The 24279-nt window shown below is 38.2% G+C and overlaps 1 protein-coding gene across 22 annotated transcripts in view; it reads left to right on the forward strand.

The window, feature by feature from the left end:
- Positions 1–24279, forward strand: part of TTN (titin) — a 270727-nt gene that overhangs the window by 170994 nt on the left and 75454 nt on the right. For all 22 annotated transcript variants that reach the window (XM_081814090.1, XM_081814067.1, XM_081814082.1 and 19 more), the window contains 42 exons: positions 1007–1130; positions 1654–1920; positions 3624–3721; positions 4360–4528; positions 4627–4893; positions 4994–5260; positions 5349–5627; positions 5721–6129; positions 6235–6359; positions 6750–7016; positions 7759–8028; positions 8118–8420; positions 8515–8817; positions 9063–9250; positions 9340–9454; positions 9571–9855; positions 9955–10106; positions 10982–11129; positions 11284–11461; positions 11932–12053; positions 12147–12434; positions 12547–12843; positions 12966–13152; positions 13585–13700; positions 13796–14095; positions 14292–14591; positions 14685–14790; positions 14891–15087; positions 15171–15476; positions 15571–15849; positions 16434–16733; positions 16847–17149; positions 17263–17628; positions 17948–18250; positions 18388–18687; positions 19139–19435; positions 19541–19825; positions 19928–20221; positions 21559–21858; positions 21965–22273; positions 22362–22552; positions 23037–23466. In XM_081814090.1, the coding sequence (XP_081670216.1) occupies positions 1007–1130; positions 1654–1920; positions 3624–3721; positions 4360–4528; positions 4627–4893; positions 4994–5260; positions 5349–5627; positions 5721–6129; positions 6235–6359; positions 6750–7016; positions 7759–8028; positions 8118–8420; positions 8515–8817; positions 9063–9250; positions 9340–9454; positions 9571–9855; positions 9955–10106; positions 10982–11129; positions 11284–11461; positions 11932–12053; positions 12147–12434; positions 12547–12843; positions 12966–13152; positions 13585–13700; positions 13796–14095; positions 14292–14591; positions 14685–14790; positions 14891–15087; positions 15171–15476; positions 15571–15849; positions 16434–16733; positions 16847–17149; positions 17263–17628; positions 17948–18250; positions 18388–18687; positions 19139–19435; positions 19541–19825; positions 19928–20221; positions 21559–21858; positions 21965–22273; positions 22362–22552; positions 23037–23466 (10390 nt within the window). The remainder of the gene's footprint in view (positions 1–1006; positions 1131–1653; positions 1921–3623; positions 3722–4359; positions 4529–4626; positions 4894–4993; positions 5261–5348; positions 5628–5720; positions 6130–6234; positions 6360–6749; positions 7017–7758; positions 8029–8117; positions 8421–8514; positions 8818–9062; positions 9251–9339; positions 9455–9570; positions 9856–9954; positions 10107–10981; positions 11130–11283; positions 11462–11931; positions 12054–12146; positions 12435–12546; positions 12844–12965; positions 13153–13584; positions 13701–13795; positions 14096–14291; positions 14592–14684; positions 14791–14890; positions 15088–15170; positions 15477–15570; positions 15850–16433; positions 16734–16846; positions 17150–17262; positions 17629–17947; positions 18251–18387; positions 18688–19138; positions 19436–19540; positions 19826–19927; positions 20222–21558; positions 21859–21964; positions 22274–22361; positions 22553–23036; positions 23467–24279) is intronic.

Raw genomic sequence — 24279 nt, forward strand, 5'->3', positions numbered from 1 at the left:
CAGCTTAGTTTTTCCTTACATAATCAAGGTACATTGTATATGAGCTATTTATTGAGAACCATTGTGTTCTGAGACAAATTCTTGGTAATAGAATATTCTAGAGCAGCCTCAGAGGAAGTTAAATGATAAAACAATGTGTAAACTGATAAGCTATATCTGTAGATGGGTTGGAATCTGAAATACTTTAAAAGAATAGCCCTAATTCACAGTCCAAAATTTATTTTGAAACACCATTACAAAAACAAATTTTTTTTCCCATTCAAGCATCATGTTGATTAAGTAGCTATGATGCAGGACATATCTTAATTACCTTCCCCTGTTTGTATTCCCTTATTGTGTTTTTGACCTTTCTCAATTATTAAGGTCATTATATTAATAGCCATGCCCTTGTCTTAGCATCATTACTGTGAAGATGGCCCTGTCTGTAGCCTGATTTGTAATTGTGCAAGCCACAATTATGGGACCTAATGACAGCCCATATCAAGGTGGTGTATTCTTTCGGACAATTCATTTTTCTACAGACTGCCTCTTCAAACCACCTAAGGTTGCATTTACAACAAGAATTTCTCACCCAAATATTAATAGTGATGGCAGCATTTGTCTTGATATTCTAAGATCATGATATTGCAGCTTACTATATGCAGTAATTTTTTCCTTCCTTTCATGATTTAGCTTTTCTAAGTTCTATCATATATATAAATTCAGTGGCTATATAAATATATATACAGAAGTATAAACAGAAATTTGGCTAGGCATTTCAACATAAAAGGCCACCTAATAATTATGTAAGGGTAACTAGGAAAGCCTAAAACTTTCTTAAAAGATTCCAAACTACTGGTTAAAATCACTTTCAAAGGCATATGTGCTCTATATATGATTATAAAACAACTTAGAAAGCACTATTTCAAATTATTTACCTAAGTGAATTAAATGTACCTATGTATGTATTGAACTGCTGTTTCATATAGTCTTAAACTGTACTTTTTTTTTTTTTCAAAAAAACTAGGTGGTCCCACGTTCAGAAGGAAAAGTTCATACACTTACTCTGAGGGACGTAAAGTTAGAAGACGCTGGAGAAGTCCAACTAAGAGCAAAAGATTTCAAAACTCATGCCAACCTCTTTGTGAAAGGTAATTACAAGGCTTATTTTTAAAAATATGTGTAATGCAGAGGTTCATAAATAATGTCAACTCTCAATTATGCTGAGTACCACAGATCATTAAAATCCACCAAATATCCAAATTTTACTTTTTGGCCTAACAAAATAGTTCAAAAACTACTTTAAAAAAAAAAGAGTCAAAATGGACTAGAATATGTTTTACTTCCTCTTTCTGTCCCCCCGTTTATGTTGCTTTCAATAAACGGCTGGAGGAAGAATTATTATCAAACTGGGTATCTATCACTTTATTAACCAAGACGCGGCTACTATGTCCTCGATGTTTCATATTGTTTAAAACAACACCTTTCCTCTGTATGTACAAATAATGATGAAACATCATTATTAGAGGAAAGCATCCAAGTAGAATCAAAACTAACAAATGCAATTTAAAAACAGAAAAAGCCCTGGCAATATCAGAAGAAAGTTGAGGAGGTGCTCAAAGTCTTGGAGGAGGAAAGGAAAACTACCTTGGCTAATTAGTATGATTCTTTCAGAACCCCCCGTTGAGTTCACTAAGCCTCTTGAGGACCAGACGGTCGAAGAAGAAGCCACCGCAGTCCTCGAGTGTGAAGTATCCAGAGAAAATGCTAAGGTGAAATGGTTCAAAAACGGGACAGAAATTCTCAAAAGCAAGAAGTATGAAATTGTGGCTGATGGCAGGGTCAGAAAACTTATTATACACGGCTGTACCCCAGAGGATATTAAAACATACACTTGTGATGCTAAGGATTTTAAGACTTCATGTAACCTGAACGTCGTGCGTAAGTATTCTTCTTACACGGGACTTTTCATTTGCAACTCTGATAACAACAACAACAAAAAACCCTGCCACCTTTTGCATGCCCTTCTTGGCCTAACTGCTTTCTTGGCAACTTATAGTATCAATACTGACATAACCTGATCCTTTATGTGTTTAAAAAAAAAAGAAAGAAAGAAAAGGAAAGACAAGCTATTCTACTACATCTGGTCTGATAAGGACACATTAATCACTTTCACTGTGCTTCTGACTAGTGAGCAGAGGTATGCTTTGTCTACGGGGCTAAACCTACTATAGGAATATCCTGAGACAGATAAGGACAAATTGAATGAAAGAGACAAGAAAGGAGTCATGATTTTAAAAAAAAAAAAAAAAAAGGAAAGCAATTTCCACTTGGAAAGAAATGAATTCTCAGGAACAACTAGAAAATGAGCATGAAATTGCAGTTTGAATAGGATCATGCTAAAGTCCGCTGTAATATGATAAAGCCCACTTACATAATGCTATCTCTGAAAATAAGAAAGGGTGATAAGATGGAGTGAAGACTGGATTCTTGAAGTCCTGTGAATGAAGAGAACACTAATGGTTTTTAGCATTACTTCTTCCTTTGGTGAAAGATACACCTTGTTTCTAAATGTCACATGCTAGCTCATTTCTTCATTCATTCGTTTGTCCAGTGACAACATTTTTCAGTCTGTATTTTTGTGCGATAGCTGCTGTTTGGTTTAGTTGCTTCCCATCTGTCAACAGCTACAAAATAGTGGCTTTGATTGTGCTTCCATGCATCTTGTACTGTTTTATTCTTTCCTCTTTGTGGTCGCTCTGCTTTTAGCTAATGAGAGAGTAGCTTCTTGGGTCTCCTTCATCCCTTTGTCATCTACTTTGTTACCACGCCAAGAAGCCTCAGCCACCATGAGCATATCTTCAAGCCTACTGGCCAGCGTTTGTGTCCCAGAATTTCACTGATCAAGAACGATCATCCTGGGAAGGACTCACAAGGAGCCCTAAAAGAAGGAGGGGCAAGGGGGCAGCTCTCTGATCCCACCATCTGCTGACTTAATTCTGGAAACAAATGAAATGAGATATATTTAAAAAAAACAAATCACCCACCCATACAAAACACATTCCTTTGTTGCACTAATAGATGCCTGACTTATGTGTGACATCTTTGAAGCATAAAAAAAAAAAAAGAAAAGAAAAAAGCTAAGTATGTGTGATTTCAATTGCAGACTCTTGCCTCTTACCATAGACAAGACTGGTTATAGCACTTCAAGCTGCATTATTGTTGAATTCTGCTAATTTCTCAAAGATTATTTAGCCTGTCTTAAATAAAATAATGTTTCTTTGCTATTGGTGTTTCCTTTGACAATATCAGCTTTCAACTCTGGAGCAGTATCAATGAGAATTTTTCTTTCGGCCATCATTCAGGAGAACCTTGTTGGTGATTTATAGGTTGTAGATATAGATATATAATCAGTTGGACATATAGTATGCCACATAGTTTTATGAAACCTAGAGAGATACGTAAAAAAAAAAAAAAGGGAAAGTATACATGAATGGCAGCTCCAAGTGCTTTCAAAGTCTGTTGTAGCCTATTAAGATGGAAAGGCCCTGCAAAAGACTAACTTTTTCTTAATAAATACCACAGTAATGTCAGAGTAAATTGCTAGAAACCTCATTTTGAATTCTGATGACTTTCTCTTACAGCTCCTCATGTGGAATTCTTAAGACCACTCACCGATCTTCAAGTTAAAGAAAAAGAAATGGCTCGGTTTGAGTGTGAAATTTCCCGAGAGAATGCTAAGGTCTGTGAACGTATGATTGCTCTCTTGTGTTGTCAGATACCTTTGTTTACTTTTGGCCTAGACAAAACGGAAAAAAAAGAAAGTGAATCAGACCTGAGTATCACTTTGCCTTTGGATTAAAGATTATTACTTTGGTGTGAAATACATACTTGATTCATTGTTTTCTTTGTAGTATTCATTAACTATTACTTGAAAAACAATGGACTCACAATCAGGAGATTCAGATATTATTGGTTTGGGCCATATGAAATTGCTATGTTCTTAGGCTAAGAACAAATATCTGCAATTCTATATGTCTCATTAACTACCATTGGCAAGTCAATTTTGAGTCTCCATTTACACATCCGAAAAACAAAGGACTTAGTCTGCATGATATCTAAAGCCCTGGGGGGAAAAAAAAAAACTTATATGATCCCATTATCTTTAATAACAGCAGCTCACTTAACAATAACTGAAGAAGTTTGTTCTTGCCCTTTTGGGTTTAGGTTATATTTGTATTTACCACTTTGGTTCTTCTTCACACCATAGTCCTGTTGGCTGTTTTCAGAAAAACCTCAGAATCCTAATTCCTCTTAAGGACGCATATGTGAAGGGACAATAAGAAAACTGATAAAAGTATCTATGTATCTCAAATATAGGTTCAGTGGTTTAAAGATGGTGCCGAAATTAAAAAGGGCAAAAAATACGACATCATATCTAAGGGAGCAGTGCGCATTCTTGTCATCAACAAATGTCTACTGGATGATGAAGCAGAATATTCCTGTGAAGTAAGGACAGCAAGAACTTCTGGCATGCTGACCGTACTGGGTAAGGGTGAAGTCTTTCTTTACAGAAGTATATGTTTTGGAAAAAAAAATAATAATTTTCAGTTTAACTCAATGTTGTTCTTTTTGCTCTTCTTGCAGAAGAAGAAGCTGTCTTTACAAAAAATCTTGGCAACGTTGAAGTTAGTGAAACAGACACTATAAAACTGGTTTGTGAAGTCTCCAAGCCTGGAGCAGAAGTGGTTTGGTACAAAGGGGATGATGAGATCATCGAAACAGGAAGATATGAAATCCTTACCGATGGACGAAAGAGAATTCTGATCATTCGGAATGCTCATCTTGAGGATGCTGGCAACTACAACTGCCGACTCCCAAGTTCTCGAACTGATGGCAAAGTCAAAGTCTATGGTATGAAAATTACAACAAGTCATATTTTAAGAATTCATACTTGATGCATTTAAGGTACAAATGCTGAAGCTTTTAATACCTTGCAACTGCTCCTTTCCAGAACTCGCTGCCGAATTTCTCTCAAAGCCTCAAAACCTTGAAATACTTGAAGGAGAAAAGGCTGAATTTGTCTGCTCTATATCAAAGGAAAGCTTTGAAGTCCAGTGGAAGAGGGATGATAAGACACTTGAATCTGGAGACAAATATGACATCATTGCTGATGGCAAAAAGAGGATCCTGGTTGTGAAAGACGCCACATTACAAGACATGGGCACTTACGTAGTCATGGCTGGAGCCGCCAGAGCGGCAGCTCACTTGACAGTAATTGGTACGTTTGTTTTCGCTTCTTGGGTTTGCTTACATTTGTCTCTACTTTGGTCCTTCTTCTTACTCTAAGAATTGTTGGTTGCTTTCAGAAAAACTCAGGATCATAGTTCCTCTTAAGGACACTCGTGTAAAGGAACAACAAGAAGTCGTCTTCAACTGTGAAGTCAATACGGAAGGTGCCAAAGCCAAATGGTTCAGAAATGAAGAGGCCATCTTCGATAGTTCAAAATACATTATTCTCCAAAAAGACCTGGTCTACACCCTCAGAATTAGAGATGCACGATTAGATGATCAAGCCAATTACAGTGTGTCTCTGACCAATCACAGAGGTGAAAATGTGAAGAGTGCTGCTAATCTAATAGTAGAAGGTAAGTCACTTACGTGGAATTAACAAGAGTTTTTAAATCAGTATCTATTGTGAAAACAGTTCAAGTCAACATTATTCTTCTCCTTTACAACAGAGGAAGACCTCAGGATTATTGAGCCTCTTAAAGATATTGAAACAATGGAGAAGAAAACGGTCACATTCTGGTGCAAGGTGAATCGCCTCAATGTAACACTGAAATGGACCAGAAATGGAGAAGAGGTGGCTTTTGACAACCGTGTTTTATATAGAATCGATAAATATAAGCACTCTCTAATCATTAAGGACTGTGGCTTCCCAGATGAGGGTGAATACATGGTCACCGCTGGACAAGATAAATCTGTTGCCGACCTTCTGATCATAGAAGCCCCAACAGAATTTGTAGAGCACTTAGAAGACCAGACAGTCACTGAATTTGATGACGCCGTCTTCTCCTGCCAGCTCTCCAGAGAGAAGGCAAATGTGAAATGGTACAGAAATGGGAGAGAAATCAAAGAAGGCAAAAAGTAAGTGAAAGCCTCTGAAGTTCTATTTCTGTAACTACCTGTTAATTGCTTGACAATTTAGTGATCATTATGCAAGCTAACAAATAATTCGATCTCCTCTCTTAGATACAAATTTGAAAAAGATGGAAGTACACATAGACTCATTATAAAAGACTGCAGGCTGGATGATGAATGTGAATATGCTTGTGGAGTAGAAGACAGAAAATCTCGAGCCAGACTTTTTGTGGAAGGTACACACTGAGTGAAAGGACAATTTTGATATTAGTACCAGTTATTTTTCTTATTTTTTTTTACTTTGCTTTTTTTTTACTATGTTATGTTAATCACCATACATCATTAGTTTTTGATGTAGTGTTCCATGATTCTTTGTTTGCGTATAACACCCAGTGCTCCATGCAGTACGTGCCCTCTTTAATACCCATCACCGGGCTAACCCATCCTCCCACCCCCCTCCCCTCTGGAACCCTCAGTTTGTTTTTCAGAGTCCATCGTCTCTCATGGTTCATCTCCCCCTCCGATTCCCCCCCCTTCATTCTTCCCCTCCTGCTATTAGTACCAGTTTTTAAAGGTGATTAACCCAAATATGAACATGTTTGTATTCATTTTACATTTCTTTTCAGAAATCCCTGTTGAGATCATCAGGCCTCCCCAGGATATTCTTGAGGCCCCTGGTGCTGATGTTGTCTTTTTTGCTGAGCTCAACAAAGATAAGGTGGAAGTTCAGTGGCTAAGAAATAACATGGTTATTGTTCAGGGTGACAAACACCAGATGATGAGTGAAGGAAAGATACACAGGCTACAGATTTGTAATATTCAACCTCGTGACCAGGGTGAATACAGATTTATTGCCAAAGACAAAGAAGCCAGAGCTAAGCTTGAACTGGCAGGTAAATCCCTTTCTTTTATTTTCAAATATCCTCACAATATCACAGATAACTCCGTTAAGTTTCAGATTTCATAATTAATGAGATGATGCTCGTGAGAGCCTTTTATTTCTGCTAGGCTCTGTCCACGTGTAACTTTTCTAATGTCTCTTACCACAAAGTGTCCTGAGTAAGAGGTCATTGAAAGCATTCTTCCTTACATGCTAGAATCTTGAACAGGTGCTGGCACATGGTGGCTGTTCATTAATTCCTAGAATTAACATATTGCCCTGAGAGTCATCCCCAAAAACCCAGTCCTAGAGAAAGCTCTGGTCTCTTCTATTTTCCAAACCCCTCTGGAGCCTCTTAGGTCTGTTCTCATCCTCACTCTAGCTTCCAAGACATCCTAGTGGGTTGTCACTCTGAAAAAGCCATTATTCCCTTGTACATAAAAATTTTGGTTTATCTTGAACTAAGTATGACATGCTTACTTTATAAAAACAAACAAACATGTTTTGTACTATATTTAGTTCTCTATTATTATTTTTGGCAAAGAAAGGAGATTTTATGGTTTTAGATCATTCTTAATCCTCTGTTCTCAAGTCTGACAATTTGCAAAGAAGCTCTCTCTCCTCTAAAGTTATTGTGATATACTTCCAAGGTTATGTAACCAATATTTGCTAACAAATACATAGTAAAGAAGCTATGGTGTAGCTGGACTATAATACATAACTCAAAAGCATTCACATGTTCTTTTTCTCACTAGCTGCACCTAAAATCAAGACAGCTGATCAAGATCTTGTGGTTGACGTTGGCCAGCCTCTGACAATGGTGGTGCCCTACGATGCCTACCCTAAAGCAGAAGCTGAGTGGTTTAAAGAAAATGAACCTCTGTCTTCAAAAACTGTTGATACGACAGCTGAACAAACTTCTTTCAGAATTTTAGAAGCTAAGAAAGGAGACAAAGGAAGGTATAAAATTGTGCTTCAGAATAGACATGGAAAAGCAGAAGCATTCATCAATTTAAAAGTTATTGGTAAGCCCTTGCATCACCTGGACTCAATTGGCAAAGCACAATTAAAAGCATAGTAACACACTAAAAAAAATTTTATACATGAATTTCAGATGTTCCAGGGCCAGTACGTAACTTAGAAGTGACAGAAACATTTGATGGTGAAGTAAGCCTCGGCTGGGAAGAGCCATTAACTGATGGTGGAAGCAAAATCATAGGTTATGTTGTTGAAAGACGTGACATCAAAAGGAAGACGTGGGTTCTGGCCACTGATCGTGCAGACAGTTGTGAGTTTACTGTCACTGGACTACAAAAAGGTGGAGTTGAGTACCTATTCCGTGTCAGTGCAAGAAACAGAGTTGGCACTGGTGAACCAGTAGAAACTGACAATCCTGTAGAAGCAAGGAGTAAATACGGTAAGAAGTTTTTAAGTAAATTGCAAACGAGCTTATCTTTGCTTTTATCCCTGATTTAACCCAAAGCCATGTTTTCTTCTGTAATGAAATCCAGATGTGCCAGGCCCTCCTTTGAATGTAGCCATCACTGACATAAATAGATTTGGGGTCTCACTGACATGGGAGCCACCAGAGTATGATGGAGGAGCTGAGATCACAAACTACGTTATCGAATTAAGAGATAAGACTTCTATCAGATGGGACACTGCCATGACCGTAAGAGCTGAAGACCTGTCTGCAACTGTCACTGATGTGGTGGAAGGACAGGAGTACAGTTTCCGGGTCAGAGCCCAAAACCGAATTGGAGTTGGGAAACCAAGTGCAGCAACACCCTTTGTCAAAGTTGCTGATCCAATTGGTAAGCCCATCAAAAAAAAAAGAAATAATTACTTCATGAAACCTAGAAATTAGGCCTATTAAAATAAAGTTAATGAAAAGGTAGAATATCAGAAAGATGTGAACAAAATCATAGAAATCCAGACTGTGCCTACTTAATTCAGTGAATTCAGTAAACCTAATATTTTAATGGGGATGATAGAAATGATACATTAATAAATTATCACTGAATTAAATGGTGTGCTCCAACTCTTTCTTCCATTCCAGAGCGACCAAGTCCTCCTGTGAACCTAAATTCCTCAGATCAGACTCAGTCATCAGTTCAGCTCACATGGGAGCCTCCTCTGAAAGATGGAGGAAGCCCAATATTGGGTTATATAATTGAGCGATGTGAAGAAGGCAAAGATAATTGGATTCGTTGCAATAAGAAACTTGTCCCTGAACTGACTTACAAGGTAGGGAATTTGCATCTATAAAAATATTCAGTGTACGATCACGGACTTAAATGTATGTGTTTTTTACAAATATTGATTCATAACTTTAGGTTACTGGATTACAAAAAGGAAATAAATATTTATATCGAGTATCTGCAGAAAATGAAGCTGGTGTTTCAGATCCATCTGAAATTCTTGGTCCTCTAACTGCTGATGATGCATTTGGTAAGTGGATATTTTGTTTTTAGATTTGGGAATAGCGCATAGCTACTTGGTGGTGGGTGGGTGGGGGGGTGTCTTAAATATAGTACCAGAGACTCATTAATTTTTCTTCTTGGTAGTTGAACCAACAATGGATTTAAGTGCATTTAAAGATGGTCTGGAAGTTATTGTCCCGAATCCTATCACGATCCTGGTTCCAAGTACAGGCTATCCAAGGCCAAGTGCAACCTGGTCTTTTGGAGATAAAGTACTAGAAGCAGGGGACCGTGTGAAAATGAAAACCTTATCTGCCTACGCTGAACTTGTCATTTCTCCAAGTGAACGTCCAGACAAGGGCATTTATATACTGAAATTAGAAAATCGTGTGAAAGCAATTTCTGGGGAAATTGATGTCAATGTAATCGGTAAGGACCTAAACTTTTGTTATAAAAGGTGATTTGACAGTATTAACAAATATTGGTTCAAGCTATTACCTATCTTGATTTCTGACTGCATTTTCTCAGCTCGCCCAAGTGCACCCAAAGAACTGAAATTTAGTGACATAACCAGAGACTCAGTACATTTGACTTGGGAACCACCAGATGATGATGGAGGAAGTCCATTAACTGGATATGTTGTTGAAAAGCGAGAAGTCAGCCGGAAAACATGGACTAAAGTGAGTTTTGAGCAGCAATGCACCAACTCCATAAAAAAAGAGCAGGGGAAAGCCCAGTATGTTGGGATGCCATGCAAAGTTTATATGGTTTCACTTTGCCTTGCTGAAAAAGAACAAAAAACTTTTTTAGATGCCTTGATGCTAATGCTTCCTGAGGTAGTTCAACCTAGATTTGTTATAATTGCCTTATTTCGTGCCTTACCAAATTTTCTACTAAGTTTACAAAAAAATAAAACTTAACCTATTCATTTGGTACCTGATAAGTACCCAATATGGCCTATTAAGCTATAAGCGATTCTAAGGACACTAAGTACTTGATTCCCTGGTGGTCAGACTTCTCACTCCACTAGATTATTTTAGTTGGCCCAATCTACCATTTTTTTGCTCCTCAGTTTATTACTGTTATTTACTCATTACTCATTATTGTTTTTTACCTTGGTTTAGAACCATTTCTAGGGGCACCTAAGTGGCTGGGTCAGTTAAGCATCTGTCTTCGGCTCAGGTCATGATCTCAGGGTCCTGGGATGGAGCCCAGCCCAGGGAGCCTGCTTTTCCCTTTCCCTTTGCCCCTCCCCCTGCTCATGCTCTCGTGAGTGCTAATAAAAAAAAAAAACTTTAAAATCATGTTTTTAATAACCAACCTAGTGAAAAGAATCAATACCTTTTTGCCACCTTTTTAATGTGTATAGACTATGAAAGTTTCACCTTAACATAGTAAGGTTTAAATATTATGTGTTTCCCCTGCAACTTTTTCCCTAATATGAAATAATCTTTATCAAAAACAATTTCTATTTGTATCCCTGCTCATGATAAAAATCTTTTTGACTCAGGGAAAGCGTTTTTTGGAAACAAGTAATTGTATTTCTTTGTCCCAGGTTATAGACTCTGTGACTGACCTAGAATTCACAGTTCCTGATCTTGTTCAAGGAAAAGAGTATTTATTTAAAGTCTGTGCTCGTAACAAATGTGGCCCTGGAGAACCTGCATATACTGATGAACCTGTAAATATGTCAGTTCCTGCAAGTGAGTACATTCTTGATGATTTCTTATCTAGCCTTTTATTACCATTTTTGCTTTAATACCTGGAGTTGAAGTTATGGGGGAAAGGCACGGGTTGGCAATATGGAGATTTCATAGGTGACCTATCTAAGACTGACTCTCTTTAAAATGTTTATAGCGGTACCTGACCCACCAGAGAATGTTAAATGGAGGGATCGAACAGCCAATTGCATCTTCTTAACATGGGATCCACCTAAGCATGATGGTGGTTCACGCATCACAGGCTATATAGTTGAAAAATGTCCACGAGGCTCTGATCGATGGGTTGCCTGTGGAGAACCAGTTGCAGAAACAAAGTAGGTTTTTAGAATTACTATTTTTATATTTTTATATTTATTTTATATTTATATTTTAATTTTATAATTATTTTATAATTATATAAAAATATAATTTATATTTTTATTTTGTTTATTTTCTATTTTATTTTACATTTATACTTAATATCTATATTTTATATATTATTTTATAAAGATAATTATGGCACACGAGTAAATGTTTCATCTTACCCACTAAAATGAGTGTTTTTCTTTTAGAAAATCTGTTACTTTTTTTTCACTGAGAATTCCCCTGGTGTGCCTGTCCAATTTTTAAAAGTACTGCTGAACTTATCCCCCCTCCAAGGTTTTCATTAGTTACAATACTGAAGCAATCCAGAATTAATTTAAGGAGTAATATTCTATCAAGAGTAGGTATGAATTTTAGAAAGATTATGAATACTACAGATTATGTGCATTATAGTAAAATATCCTATTTTGTTTTCTGATAGAATGGAAGTGACAGGTCTTGAAGAAGGCAAATGGTATGCCTACCGCGTGAAGGCCTTGAACAGGCAAGGCCTTAGCAAACCAAGCAAACCCACAGATGAAATCCAGGCTGTGGATACACAGGGTACGTATGGTGGGGTTTTGTGCTATTAACCAGGCCTCTGCCTTTAATTCTTTTGAACTTGCTAACATCGTAAATAATCTTTTCCAATTTTAGAGGCTCCAGAAGTCTTCCTCGACGTGAAGCTCCTCGCTGGTCTCACTGTAAAAGCAGGAACTAAGATCGAACTTCCTGCCACTGTAACTGGAAAACCTGAACCTAAAATAACTTGGACAAAGGCCGATAAGCTTCTGAAGCAGGACAAAAGAATCACCATTGAAAACGTTCCTAAGAAATCCACAGTGACTATCATGGAGAGTAAGAGAAGTGACACCGGCACGTATATCATCGAGGCTGTGAATATCTGTGGTCGGGCCACGGCGGTGGTGGAAGTGAACGTCTTAGGTGAGTGAGGCCGTCATTTCAAAACTGGGCAAACTCATTGCAGTTACTTTTTGAAATCAAGCAGGATGTAAAAAAAATGGTTTTTTCCCTGAGTGTGTAATGTCCTCCACAGACAAACCTGGACCACCAGCCGCTTTTGACATCACAGAAGTGACCAATGAATCATGCCTTCTAACATGGAACCCACCACGTGATGATGGTGGATCTAAAATCACAAACTATGTTGTGGAGAGACGAGCGACTGACAGTGAAGTATGGCATAAGCTCTCATCAACTGTCAAGGATACAAACTACAAGGCAACCAAACTAACACCCAACAAAGAATACATCTTCAGAGTTGCTGCAGAAAACATGTATGGTGTTGGTGAACCAGTTCAGGCCTCTCCAATAGTAGCTAAATTTCAGTTTGGTAAGTTTCTCATTAATCCATTGGCCAAAATTTTTTTTAAAAGATTCTTGTGTCAAACTTGGATTTGGGTGTCATATTTATATATAGGACATGTAACACTTGTATCATTATCCTGCCTATAGATCCACCTGGACCTCCAACTCGCCTAGAACCTTCTGATATAACTAAAGATGCAGTTACTCTCACATGGTGTGAGCCAGATGATGATGGTGGCAGCCCAATCACTGGATACTGGGTTGAAAGATTAGATCCTGATACCGATAAATGGGTCAGATGCAATAAGATGCCAGTAAAGGACACAACATATAGGTATGTCCAATATCTCCATCAAGATGTTAAGATAGCACTATATATGATTTTTTATTCTTTAGCATTCCTTTTGATATACATTCTTATATATTACCATAAAATTTTAAATTATTTTTATATTTTGTGTTACCACATAATTTCAAAAATGATGTAAATTCCATTTAAGGGCACATTTCTTAATTTCTTTACTATAAAATATTTACTTTCTGTAAGTTGCAAAGTGGTCTTCCAGTATGTTATGAGAATGATCACTATTATAGATACTATAATTACATTGGTACATTTGACCAAATCTAAATTTATAATGAAATAATTTCAGTTAAATTTCGGTATCAGTTTTTTACAATTTAAACAAATTAGCCCTTTCTGCGTTAAATACACAGAGGTTTCTGCTGATTTTGGTATCCAATTCATACTTTGTCCCTAATTCAGAGTGAAAGGCCTCACCAATAAGAAAAAATACCAATTCCGTGTGTTGGCTGAAAATCTTGCTGGACCTGGAAAACCAAGTAGATCAACTGAACCAATCTTAATAAAGGATCCCATAGGTATTATTTATATATCTTTCTGTGGTGATTTTGAAGCTTCCATTAATTCCTTTTTTGACAAACCTACATAATTGTTTTATTTCATTGGTTTGCAGACCCTCCATGGCCTCCTGGAAAACCAACTGTGAAAGATGTAGGCAAAACATCATTGATGTTGAATTGGACAAAGCCAGAACATGATGGAGGGGCAAAGATTGAGTCTTATATCATTGAAATGCTAAAGACCGGAACAGATGACTGGGTCCGAGTGGCTGAAGGTGTTCCCACCACTCAGCATTTGCTCACCGGTCTCATGGAAGGTCAGGAATACTCATTCCGAGTTAGAGCTGTGAACAAGGCTGGGGAAAGTGAGCCCAGTGAACCCAGTGACCCTGTGCTTTGCAGGGAAAAACTATGTAAGTCACTCTTGATGTTTAAGGTATATAAATTGTTCTAAAGTATAACTGAGAACTACAATATGAGAAAAATGAAAACCTCATTACTAGATTATTTCATCCTTGCTTTATGTGATTTCCTAGTGACTACGAGAGAATTCAGTGAAGACTGAATGAATATTGGACAATAAAAAAATCAAATTCTCTTTTTCTTTAGATCCTCCATCACCACCTCGCTGGCTTGAAGTTATTAATATCACAAAAAATACAGCAGACCTCAAGTGGACAGTTCCTGAGAAAGATGGAGGGTCCCCCATCACCAACTACATTGTGGAAAAGAGAGACGTGAGGCGAAAAGGCTGGCAAACAGTGGACACAACTGTCAAGGACACCAAGTGCACAGTAACCCCACTGACAGAGGGCTCTCTATACGTGTTCCGAGTTGCTGCAGAAAATGCCATAGGACAAAGTGACTACTGTGAAATTGAGGACTCTGTCCTGGCCAAAGACACCTTTAGTATGTTCTCTAACTTCATCTTTGTGACACCATTTGTAGTAGATTATCACTTTTCCCTCTGGTTTTTCTAACCATTGAATATTTTGCTTCTAGCCACCCCGGGGCCACCCTATGCTCTGGCAGTGGTTGATGTAACCAAGCGACATGTTGACCTGAAGTGGGAACCACCGAAAAATGATGGTGGACGACCAATACAGAGGTAGAATTTTAATTAATTCACAAAGAATAATTTATACTCCACTGAAAATTCTTCACTTTGTTTTCCCTATTAATGCTAATGAAATGCTTTATTTCAATAGATATATCATTGAGAAGAAAGAAAAGTTAGGGACCCGTTGGGTGAAAGCTGGAAAGACCTCAGGGCCTGACTGTAACTTCAGAGTAACTGATGTCATTGAAGGAACAGAGGTCCAGTTTCAAGTTCGGGCAGAAAATGAAGCTGGAGTTGGTCACCCAAGTGAACCCACAGAAATCCTGGCAATTGAAGATCCAAAAAGTAAGTAGTATCAGTTATGCAAAGGATACTGTCTAGAGCTTGATGATGAGATCACGGATGTGAATGTTTCACTCTTCTTTCAGGTCCTCCTTCACCTCCACTTGACTTGCATGTGACTGACGCTGGGCGAAAGCACATTGCCATTGCCTGGAAGCCTCCAGAGAAAAATGGTGGAAGTCCTATTATAGGATACCATGTTGAAATGTGTCCGGTAGGCACTGAGAAATGGATGCGAGTTAATTCTCGCCCAATAAAAGACCTGAAATTCAAAGTTGAAGAAGGTGTTGTTCCTGACAAGGAGTATGTTCTGAGAGTGAGAGCTGTCAATGCTGTTGGTGTCAGTGAGCCATCTGAAATCTCCGAAAATGTGGTTGCCAAAGACCCAGACTGTAAGAATAGAGTTTCCTTTATAATTAATAAAACAGGCTTTGCTTACACATTGCACTTTGACATATCTTTTTTCCTCTTTTGGCTATCTTACAGGCAAGCCAACAATTGATATGGAGACTCACGACATTGTGGTTATTGAAGGTGAAAAGTTAAGCATTCCTGTTCCCTTCAGAGCTGTCCCAGTTCCAACCGTTAGTTGGCATAAAGATGGCAAAGAAGTCAAAGCAAGTGACAGATTAACAATGAAGAACGATCACATCTCTGCATACCTTGAAGTTCCCAAGAGTGTCCATGCAGATGCTGGAGTTTATACCATTACGCTGGAAAACAAACTCGGCTCGGCAACTGGCTCAATCAATGTCAAAGTCATAGGTAATCATTCTTTGATGAAATACCAGATATTCTTCTTCATGTGTTAGGAAAATTAGTTAACTTTGCAGTGTTAGTATAAGGGTTTCATGAGTTGGCCATTTCCAGATGATTTCTTTCCCGTATGAGAAGCAAAGCAATTTAGAGGTGAAATTGCCAGTTAAATTCTGATTAAACTAAGTTACTTCTGTTGTAATTACTGGCATGTTAAGTACTAAATAAAACATAGAGTACACCCAAAGAATGTTTAAATTGCCAATATTCATTTGTTAATTGTATTTGCATTTGTCCATAGTGTTTTCACCAGGATCAGTAACATTTTCTACCCCGTCCCATGTGGATGGTGTTTTAAAAATTTGTGCGGGGGGGAGGGGGCAACTTTGCTTGGAACAAAGACTCAGGGGGACTACTGACATTTAGTAATTGGGGTCCAAGGATGCTAAATGGCCTGCAGTGTAAGGGGGTGGGATACTCCAACACATCAAAGATTATCCCACCCAAAATGTGGATAGTCCCACTTAGAAAAAGAGTGTACTATAACATGCTGACTTTTCATCTTACAATAATAATCATTTTATTTTTAATAGGCTTACCTGGACCATGCAAAGATATTAAAGCAAGTGACGTGACCAAGAGTTCTTGTAAATTAACATGGGAACCTCCAGAATACGATGGTGGAAGCCCAATCCTTCATTATGTCCTGGAACGCAGAGAGGCTGGGAGAAGGACATATATACCAGTCATGTCTGGTGAGAACAAACTGTCTTGGACCGTAAAAGATCTCATACCAAATGGTGAATACTTCTTCCGTGTTAAAGCTGTCAACAAGATTGGTGGAGGCGAATATATTGAACTGAAAAATCCAGTCATTGCTCAAGATCCAAAGCGTAAGTTTGGGCATGGATATAATATAGCTAGGAATTAATATGCAATTTTTTATTTTACAAAGACAGGTTTATATTATACACATACATATTAACAAGGTTTTCTTATCCTTCAGAGCCCCCTGATCCACCTGTAGATGTTGAGGTTCATAATCCTACAGCTAAGGCAATGACTATTACATGGAAGCCACCTTTGTATGATGGAGGGAGCAAGATAATGGGTTACATCATAGAAAAGATTGCTAAGGGTGAAGACAAATGGAAGAGGTGCAATGAACACCTAGTACCAGTCCTGACCTATACAGCAAAAGGACTTGAAGAGGGAAAGGAATACCAGTTCCGAGTGAGAGCAGAAAATGCTGCTGGCATTAGTGAACCTTCTCGGGCCACTCCTCCAACCAAAGCTGTAGATCCTATTGGTAAGTTTTGTTTCATGGAGTTGCCATTTTCCCATTGTACGGTAAAAGAGAATAATGTTTTATCAGATGTTTTGATCAGAATTGAAAGCAATTTCCGTCTTTAATCATTACAGATGCCCCAAAGGTCATTATGAGAACAAGCCTCGAAGTGAAACGAGGTGATGAAATAGTACTTGATGCAACCATCTCTGGGTCACCTTACCCAACTATTACATGGCTAAAGGATGAAAAAGTCATTACCCCAGAAGAAATTAAGAAGCGAGTAGCACCCACAATTAGGAGGAAGAGGGGTGAAGTTCAAGAAGAAGAAGAACCATTTGTCCTGCCTCTGACAGAACGTTTGAGTATCGACAACAGTAAAAAAGGAGAATCTCAGCTACGCGTCCGAGATTCTCTCCGACCTGACCATGGCCTGTATATGATCAAAGCTGAAAATGACCATGGTATTGCCAAAGCTCCTTGTACTGTTTGTGTGCTAGGTAAGTAGGTAAAACTACACTTCTCCATGGAAGAAAGTCTATATAAGAGTTTTAGTAAAACATAAAAAAGGGGTTTGGGCCAGGGGGAAGGGGGATAAAAGAAGTAGGAAACAGCTTCAGCCAGGTATCCTCAGTCCCATTTTACCTCCCAGCTACGTAAATGAAATCAACCAAACTTGTTGTTTGTTAGCTCATGTGATACAAAGACAGATGTAGGAAAAGCAGAAGTTTACGTTAAAGGGGCATGCTGACATTGACATTTTCCATTGCAACCACTTCTACGTGAATTTTTAATCACTGCTGTCTTTTGAAATATCAGATACACCGGGACCACCAATCAACTTTGTATTTGAAGATATTAGAAAGAACTCCGTCCTCTGTAAATGGGAACCACCCCTTGATGATGGTGGCAGTGAAATTATAAACTACACCTTGGAAAAGAAAGACAAGACAAAACCTGACTCAGAGTGGATTACTCTCACTTCAACACTTAGACACTGCAAATACTCAGTGACAAAACTGATTGAAGGAAAAGAGTACCTCTTTCGTGTAAGAGCTGAAAATAGGTTTGGGCCTGGACCACCATGTGTTTCAAAGCCACTTATAGCTAAAGATCCGTTTGGTAAGGTTCTTTTAGCATCTACACTTTGCCTTTTTATCATATGCATGGGTATATACATTATCATAGCTTATAAACTTGAATTTTTGTATCATACTAGGGAATTAATTGAAATATGCAATATTTTTTTCTTTTATCAGAACCACCTGATGCACCAGATAAGCCCATTGTAGAAGATATAACCAGCAACAGTATGCTAGTGAAATGGAATGAACCAAAAGATAATGGAAGTCCCATCTTGGGTTATTGGCTTGAAAAACGTGAGGTTAATAGTACACATTGGTCTCGTGTCAACAGAAGCCTTCTGAATTCTTTGAAGACCAATGTAGAAGGCCTATTAGAAGGACTCACCTATGTCTTCAGAGTATGTGCCGAAAATGCAGCTGGACCTGGAAAGTTCAGTCCCCCTTCAGATCCCAAAACAGCACGTGATCCAATCTGTAAGTAATTTCTTACGAAGAGAGTAGGATACAGCATGGTGACTATAATTAAGTCACTTAATTAAGTACTATATGATATGCTTGAAAGTTGTTAAGAGAGTGGATCTTGAATGTTATCACTACCAAAAGAAGGATAATTATGTAAGGGGATAGAGGTATAAACTAACATTGTGGTAATCATTTTGCAATATATGTATCAAATCATTATGTTGTATACCTTAACCTTACAAAAAAAAAAAAAAGCAAGCAAAATACTAACAATGACTACAGACACATATTAAGGTTACAGTGTAAAATTTTAAAAATATCTGTATATATAACTTAAAGGTTTCAGAAGACAGTACTTACCCATATTACATGCAATGCATTCTGGAAAAAGTGGATAGAGTAAGTTTTGTGCATTTTAAAAAGCTTCAGTGAGTTTTGATTTGTGTCTCTGCATTCATTCTAGCTCCACCGGGACCACCTGTCCCAAGAGTCACTGACACAAGCTCTACAACTATTGATCTAGAATGGGAACCCCCAGCTTTCAATGGCGGTGGGGAAATTGTTGGCTACTTTGTCGATAAGCAGCTGGTTGGCACAAATGAATGGTCACGCTGCACAGAGAAGATGATCAAGGCCTGTCAGTATACTGTCAAAGAAATCCGAGAGGGCGCCGATTATAAACTTCGAGTGAGTGCTGTCAATGCTGCAGGTGAAGGACCACCGGGAGAGACAGGACCTGTTACTGTGGCTGAACCACAAGGTAACTTAAAAGTTACATGAATAAGATTATGGATATTTTCCTTGTATGGGATTTTTTTTTTTCCATCTTTCTTGGGCTAACATATTACTGTTCTCTTTAAAACAGAGCCTCCAACTGTGGAACTAGATGTTTCTGTCAAAGCTGGAATACAAATAATGGCTGGAAAGACTCTTAGAATTCCAGCTGTGGTAACTGGTCGTCCAGTGCCTACCAGAGTATGGACCATAGAAGAAGGGGAGCTGGATAAAGACCGCGTTGTCATAGAGAACGTTGGAGCCAAATCTGAGCTAATTATCCAGAATGCATTGAGAAAAGATCATGGCAGATATGTGATTACAGCTACCAATAGCTGTGGTTCCAAATTTGCAGCAGCCAGGGTAGAAGTTTTTGGTAAGGAACGTTACATGGATTTTCATAGGATTTCCCTAAGCTGTACAATTTATCGCATTGATTTTTATGTTGGGGTTTTTTTAAATTATTATCATTTTTCAGATGTTCCTGGACCAGTTCTTGACTTAAAACCTGTTGTAACAAATAGAAAGATGTGTTTACTTAACTGGTCTGATCCAGCTGATGATGGAGGAAGTGAAATCACAGGATTCATTATTGAAAGAAAAGATGCTAAGATGCATACCTGGAGACAACCAATTGAGACTGAGAGATCTAAATGTGACATCACGGGTCTCATTGAGGGGCAAGAATATATGTTCCGTGTGATTGCCAAGAACAAGTTTGGCTGTGGCCCTCCTGTTGAAATAGGACCAATTCTTGCAGTTGATCCACTAGGTAAAAGAGGTTTTCATTGTGTTTTCTTTGTGTTTGCTTCTAGTTATGTCATTTATTTATTGAGCCTGATGGCTTTGAACTCCCCAACAGTCCCATGATCTATAGCTAGAGAGTGATAAGAAAGGTAAATCTAATAACTACTAGCAACTTTAAGAATACTGTATTTGCTATAATTTCAATGTAATTTGTGGCTCACTGTAATGTTTGCACAAATCCATGCATGATTTTGTGTACTGAAAAACCTGAATCTACTGAAGCTTAGCAATAACCTAAAAATAGAAATACTACATCTCTGCATAGAATGCACTGGAGTAATTCATTTAATACTTTAGTAGTTAAAGGCAATTCACTATTTTTGGAAGATTACAGGATAGCCAACAGCCTTATGATAAATGCCTTAGTCTTCCTTCAGCCCTCAAGTAGTCTCCACGCTGGAAGGATACAGAGACCCAGAATCAGAAAAAGCCACCAGAGAACAGAAATCTAACCAAAGGAAATCTCCTTAAGCAATATGAACAAATGTGAAACCCTAAAATTGCACACACTTGGAAATGCATCCTGACACCCCATCCAAGAAAGCAAAATCTGTGAGGATGACCCATTCCCCAAGAAACAGAGGCATTATTCCTCCTCCACCATCACCTCCCTACCAACCAAAAAATAAAACTACATCCTCACTGTGACAGCTCATCTCAAATATGTCCACTATAGGTCAAGTTGTACCAGAGGTATCAGAACAGAGCTGAGCTTCCACCACAAAGCTCAGCTTCTGGTTGCAGTAATAATCAACAGGAGAGCATTAGGTCTAGTTTTAACATTCACACTTACTCTTTGTTTTGTCCTTTGGGCACAAAACTATAGTAGCATTATATAAATTCTCTTTCCACTCCATTTTAAACCCACAATTGGAGGCAATTTGGTTCAAAGTTTGTTCAGAAGACCTATCCACTGTCTGTTAATAAAGGAAACACTTTGATCTCAGCTGGTCATCCAAAGCAAAACTTCACAGACCTTCTCTTCTACTTCATTAGGATTTGAAGCTTTCCCAGTGACAGAGGTGTAAAAGATCTAAAAATGGTAAAAATAACAAAAGCGTACATGCCCTTCGATTTACTTTTAATCAAAAATTTTGACTGTAAACTTACTAAGAAAAATTCTGCCTATTATGAATGTCTCTCATTCTGGCAACTGATATGTTTTCAGAAGGATTTTAAAGATGGATGTAAGGTTATGCTAAACAGAAACCTCTTTTTCACATAATTAATTTGAAGTGAAATACTCTCTCTTATATGAATATTTATTTGATGCTTGTCATTTCAACTTGCCTCTGGTTAAAGGTCCTCCAGCATCTCCTGAGAGGCTCACATACACAGAAAGGACAAAGTCCACTATCACCCTTGACTGGAAAGAGCCCCGCAGTAATGGTGGCAGCCCCATCCAAGGCTATATCATTGAAAAACGGCGTCACGACAAACCCAACTTTGAAAGAGTTAACAAGCGACTTTGCCCAACCACATCTTTTCTGGTTGAAGATCTTGATGAACACCAAATGTATGAATTCCGTGTCAAAGCTGTCAATGCAATTGGGGAAAGTGAACCATCCCTGCCTCTTAATGTGGTCATACAAGATGACGAAGGTGTGGAATCTGAGCCTGATTTTAGTGCACTTTATGGTGCTGCCTTTATCTCATAGGTTGAGCAAACATCCTTATGACTTTTTTTTTCTTTCCCTTCTCTTTGCAGTGCCTCCAACTATTAAGTTGCACCTGTCTGTTCGAGGAGACACTATCAAAGTTAAGGCAGGAGAGCCTGTTAACATCCCTGCAGATGTGACAGGCCTTCCGATGCCTAAGATTGAATGGTCCAAGAATGAAACTGTGATCGAAAAACCCACTGATGCACTTAAGATAACCAAGGAAGAAGTATCCCGAAGTGAGGCAAAAACCGAGATTATCATTCCCAAAGCAGTCCGGGAAGACAAGGGCACTTACACCATTACTGCTTCCAATCGCCTGGGCTCGGTGTTCCGAAATGTTCATGTGGAAGTATATGGTAAGGGACCTGCTTTCTTAGCTCAAAACAAAGTCCAGTGTCTGTTTAAAAATTGTCTTCTCATTCTCCTCTCTGGGTTCCTTTCCAGATCGTCCATCACCGCCAAGAAATCTTGCTGTTACGGATATTAAAGCTGAATCCTGCTACTTGACATGGGATGCCCCTCTAGACAATGGTGGCAGTGAAATCACCCATTATATCATTGACAAACGTGATGCAAGCAGGAAGAAAAGTGAATGGGAAGAAGTCACCAACACTGCTGTAGAGAGGAAATATGGGGTAAACTATTCTAAATGTTTTCTTATACAGATTAAAAGGACACGACTCTGAATTAACACCATTCTGGCATAACCTTGGAATTTAATGATTAAACTCAAAACTGCACATAAAAAGATTTATCGTAGTTTCTAGCACCATGCACATAGGCCACGTAGTAAATACTATTTGGTAAACCAAGTCTCTTTTATTTGAGAGATCCACTAATAGGTATAATAAATACACACATTCTTATTTTTTTAATTTATTTAAATTCAATTAGCCAACATATAGTACATCATCAAGTTTTTTATGTAGTGTTCAATGATTTATTACTTGCATATGCTTTCTCCACATTTGAGTCTATGTATTTTTAAACGATACATTTACTTGATTTTAACAGATTTCTTTTTATAGTCTTCCCTAGGAAAAGAACTTGAATTTTAAAATAAGTGAAATCAACATAAGTATGTTGTCTTTAAGAAATCACTATTCATCTGATTTCTAGGTCTGGAAACTTATCCCCAACGGTCAGTACGAGTTCCGAGTTAGGGCAGTGAATAAATATGGAATCAGTGATGACTGCAAATCAGATAAAGTTGTCATTCAAGATCCCTTCCGCCCTCCTGGGCCTCCGGGAAAACCAAAAGTTCTGGAGCGCACCAAAGGGTCGATGCTTGTGAGCTGGACCCCTCCTCTGGACAATGGCGGCTCTCCAATTACTGGCTACTGGCTGGAGAAGAGAGAAGAGGGAGGTGCCTACTGGTCACGTGTTAGCCGAGCACCAATAACCAAAGTGGGATTGAAAGATGTGGAATTTAACGTTCCCCGCTTGATTGAAGGTGTTAAATACCAGTTCAGAGCAATGGCAATAAATGCTGCAGGAGTTGGTCCTCCCAGTGAACCATCAGATCCAGCTGTTGCAGGAGATCCTATATGTAAGTATGCTTCCATTTCTGGAGTTTACAAAGAGCAAAGCCACTAAATGGATAATTCTGCTCTTAAATTTCTTGCATTTTTTATGCCAAATTATTTATTAAAGTAAAAGCCCCATACTTACATAGAGTATCAGAAGTACATATATGTGTATACGTTTAGACATACATTCACACTACACACAGCTATATGTGTGTATACATACGCACATGTATACACGTATGTAAAATCATATAGTTTTTAAATTGTTGGCTTAAGCCTATCACAATGCTGAAGACCCTGGACTATAAGCTCCTCTCTGTTCCCATACCCCTATCCCATTAGATACTATGAAAATTATCTCCCTCCCTCAAGAGACCCTCTAGTTGGGAGTTCAACGAAAGGCAAAATGTTAACTTTTCAATAATATATATTGACCAAAGATACAAGATTCTCAAGCACAGTCCGTGAGGTCGAATAAAAGAAAAAAAATTCTTCCGAAAGATTTAGCAGATCAGTTCAAAAATTAAAATATGGCCTTAATGATTAATTATATTTGCTATGTATCTGATTAGAGTCTCTGTCAAAAAAAAATATTCAGCTACCTGTTAAAAAGATTGAAATGCTCTAAGTTCTACATGGAGCATATATATATAATGAACTGTTCATTCAGCAAGCTCGTATTGAATGTGTGCTATGTGCAAGGACCTGTGCTAGGCACTAGAGAGGAAGAGCGAGGGTTAAAAAGACTTTAATGGTAAAGCACTGTCAAGAACATACAGGATGGTTATGCATCGACCTCATCCCTAAAGGGCATACATTAGTTTGTGTTCAAA

Source organism: Leptonychotes weddellii, chromosome 3, assembly GCF_054177405.1.
Source record: "Leptonychotes weddellii isolate Sample4059 chromosome 3, ASM5417740v2, whole genome shotgun sequence".
NCBI lineage: Eukaryota > Metazoa > Chordata > Mammalia > Carnivora > Phocidae > Leptonychotes > Leptonychotes weddellii.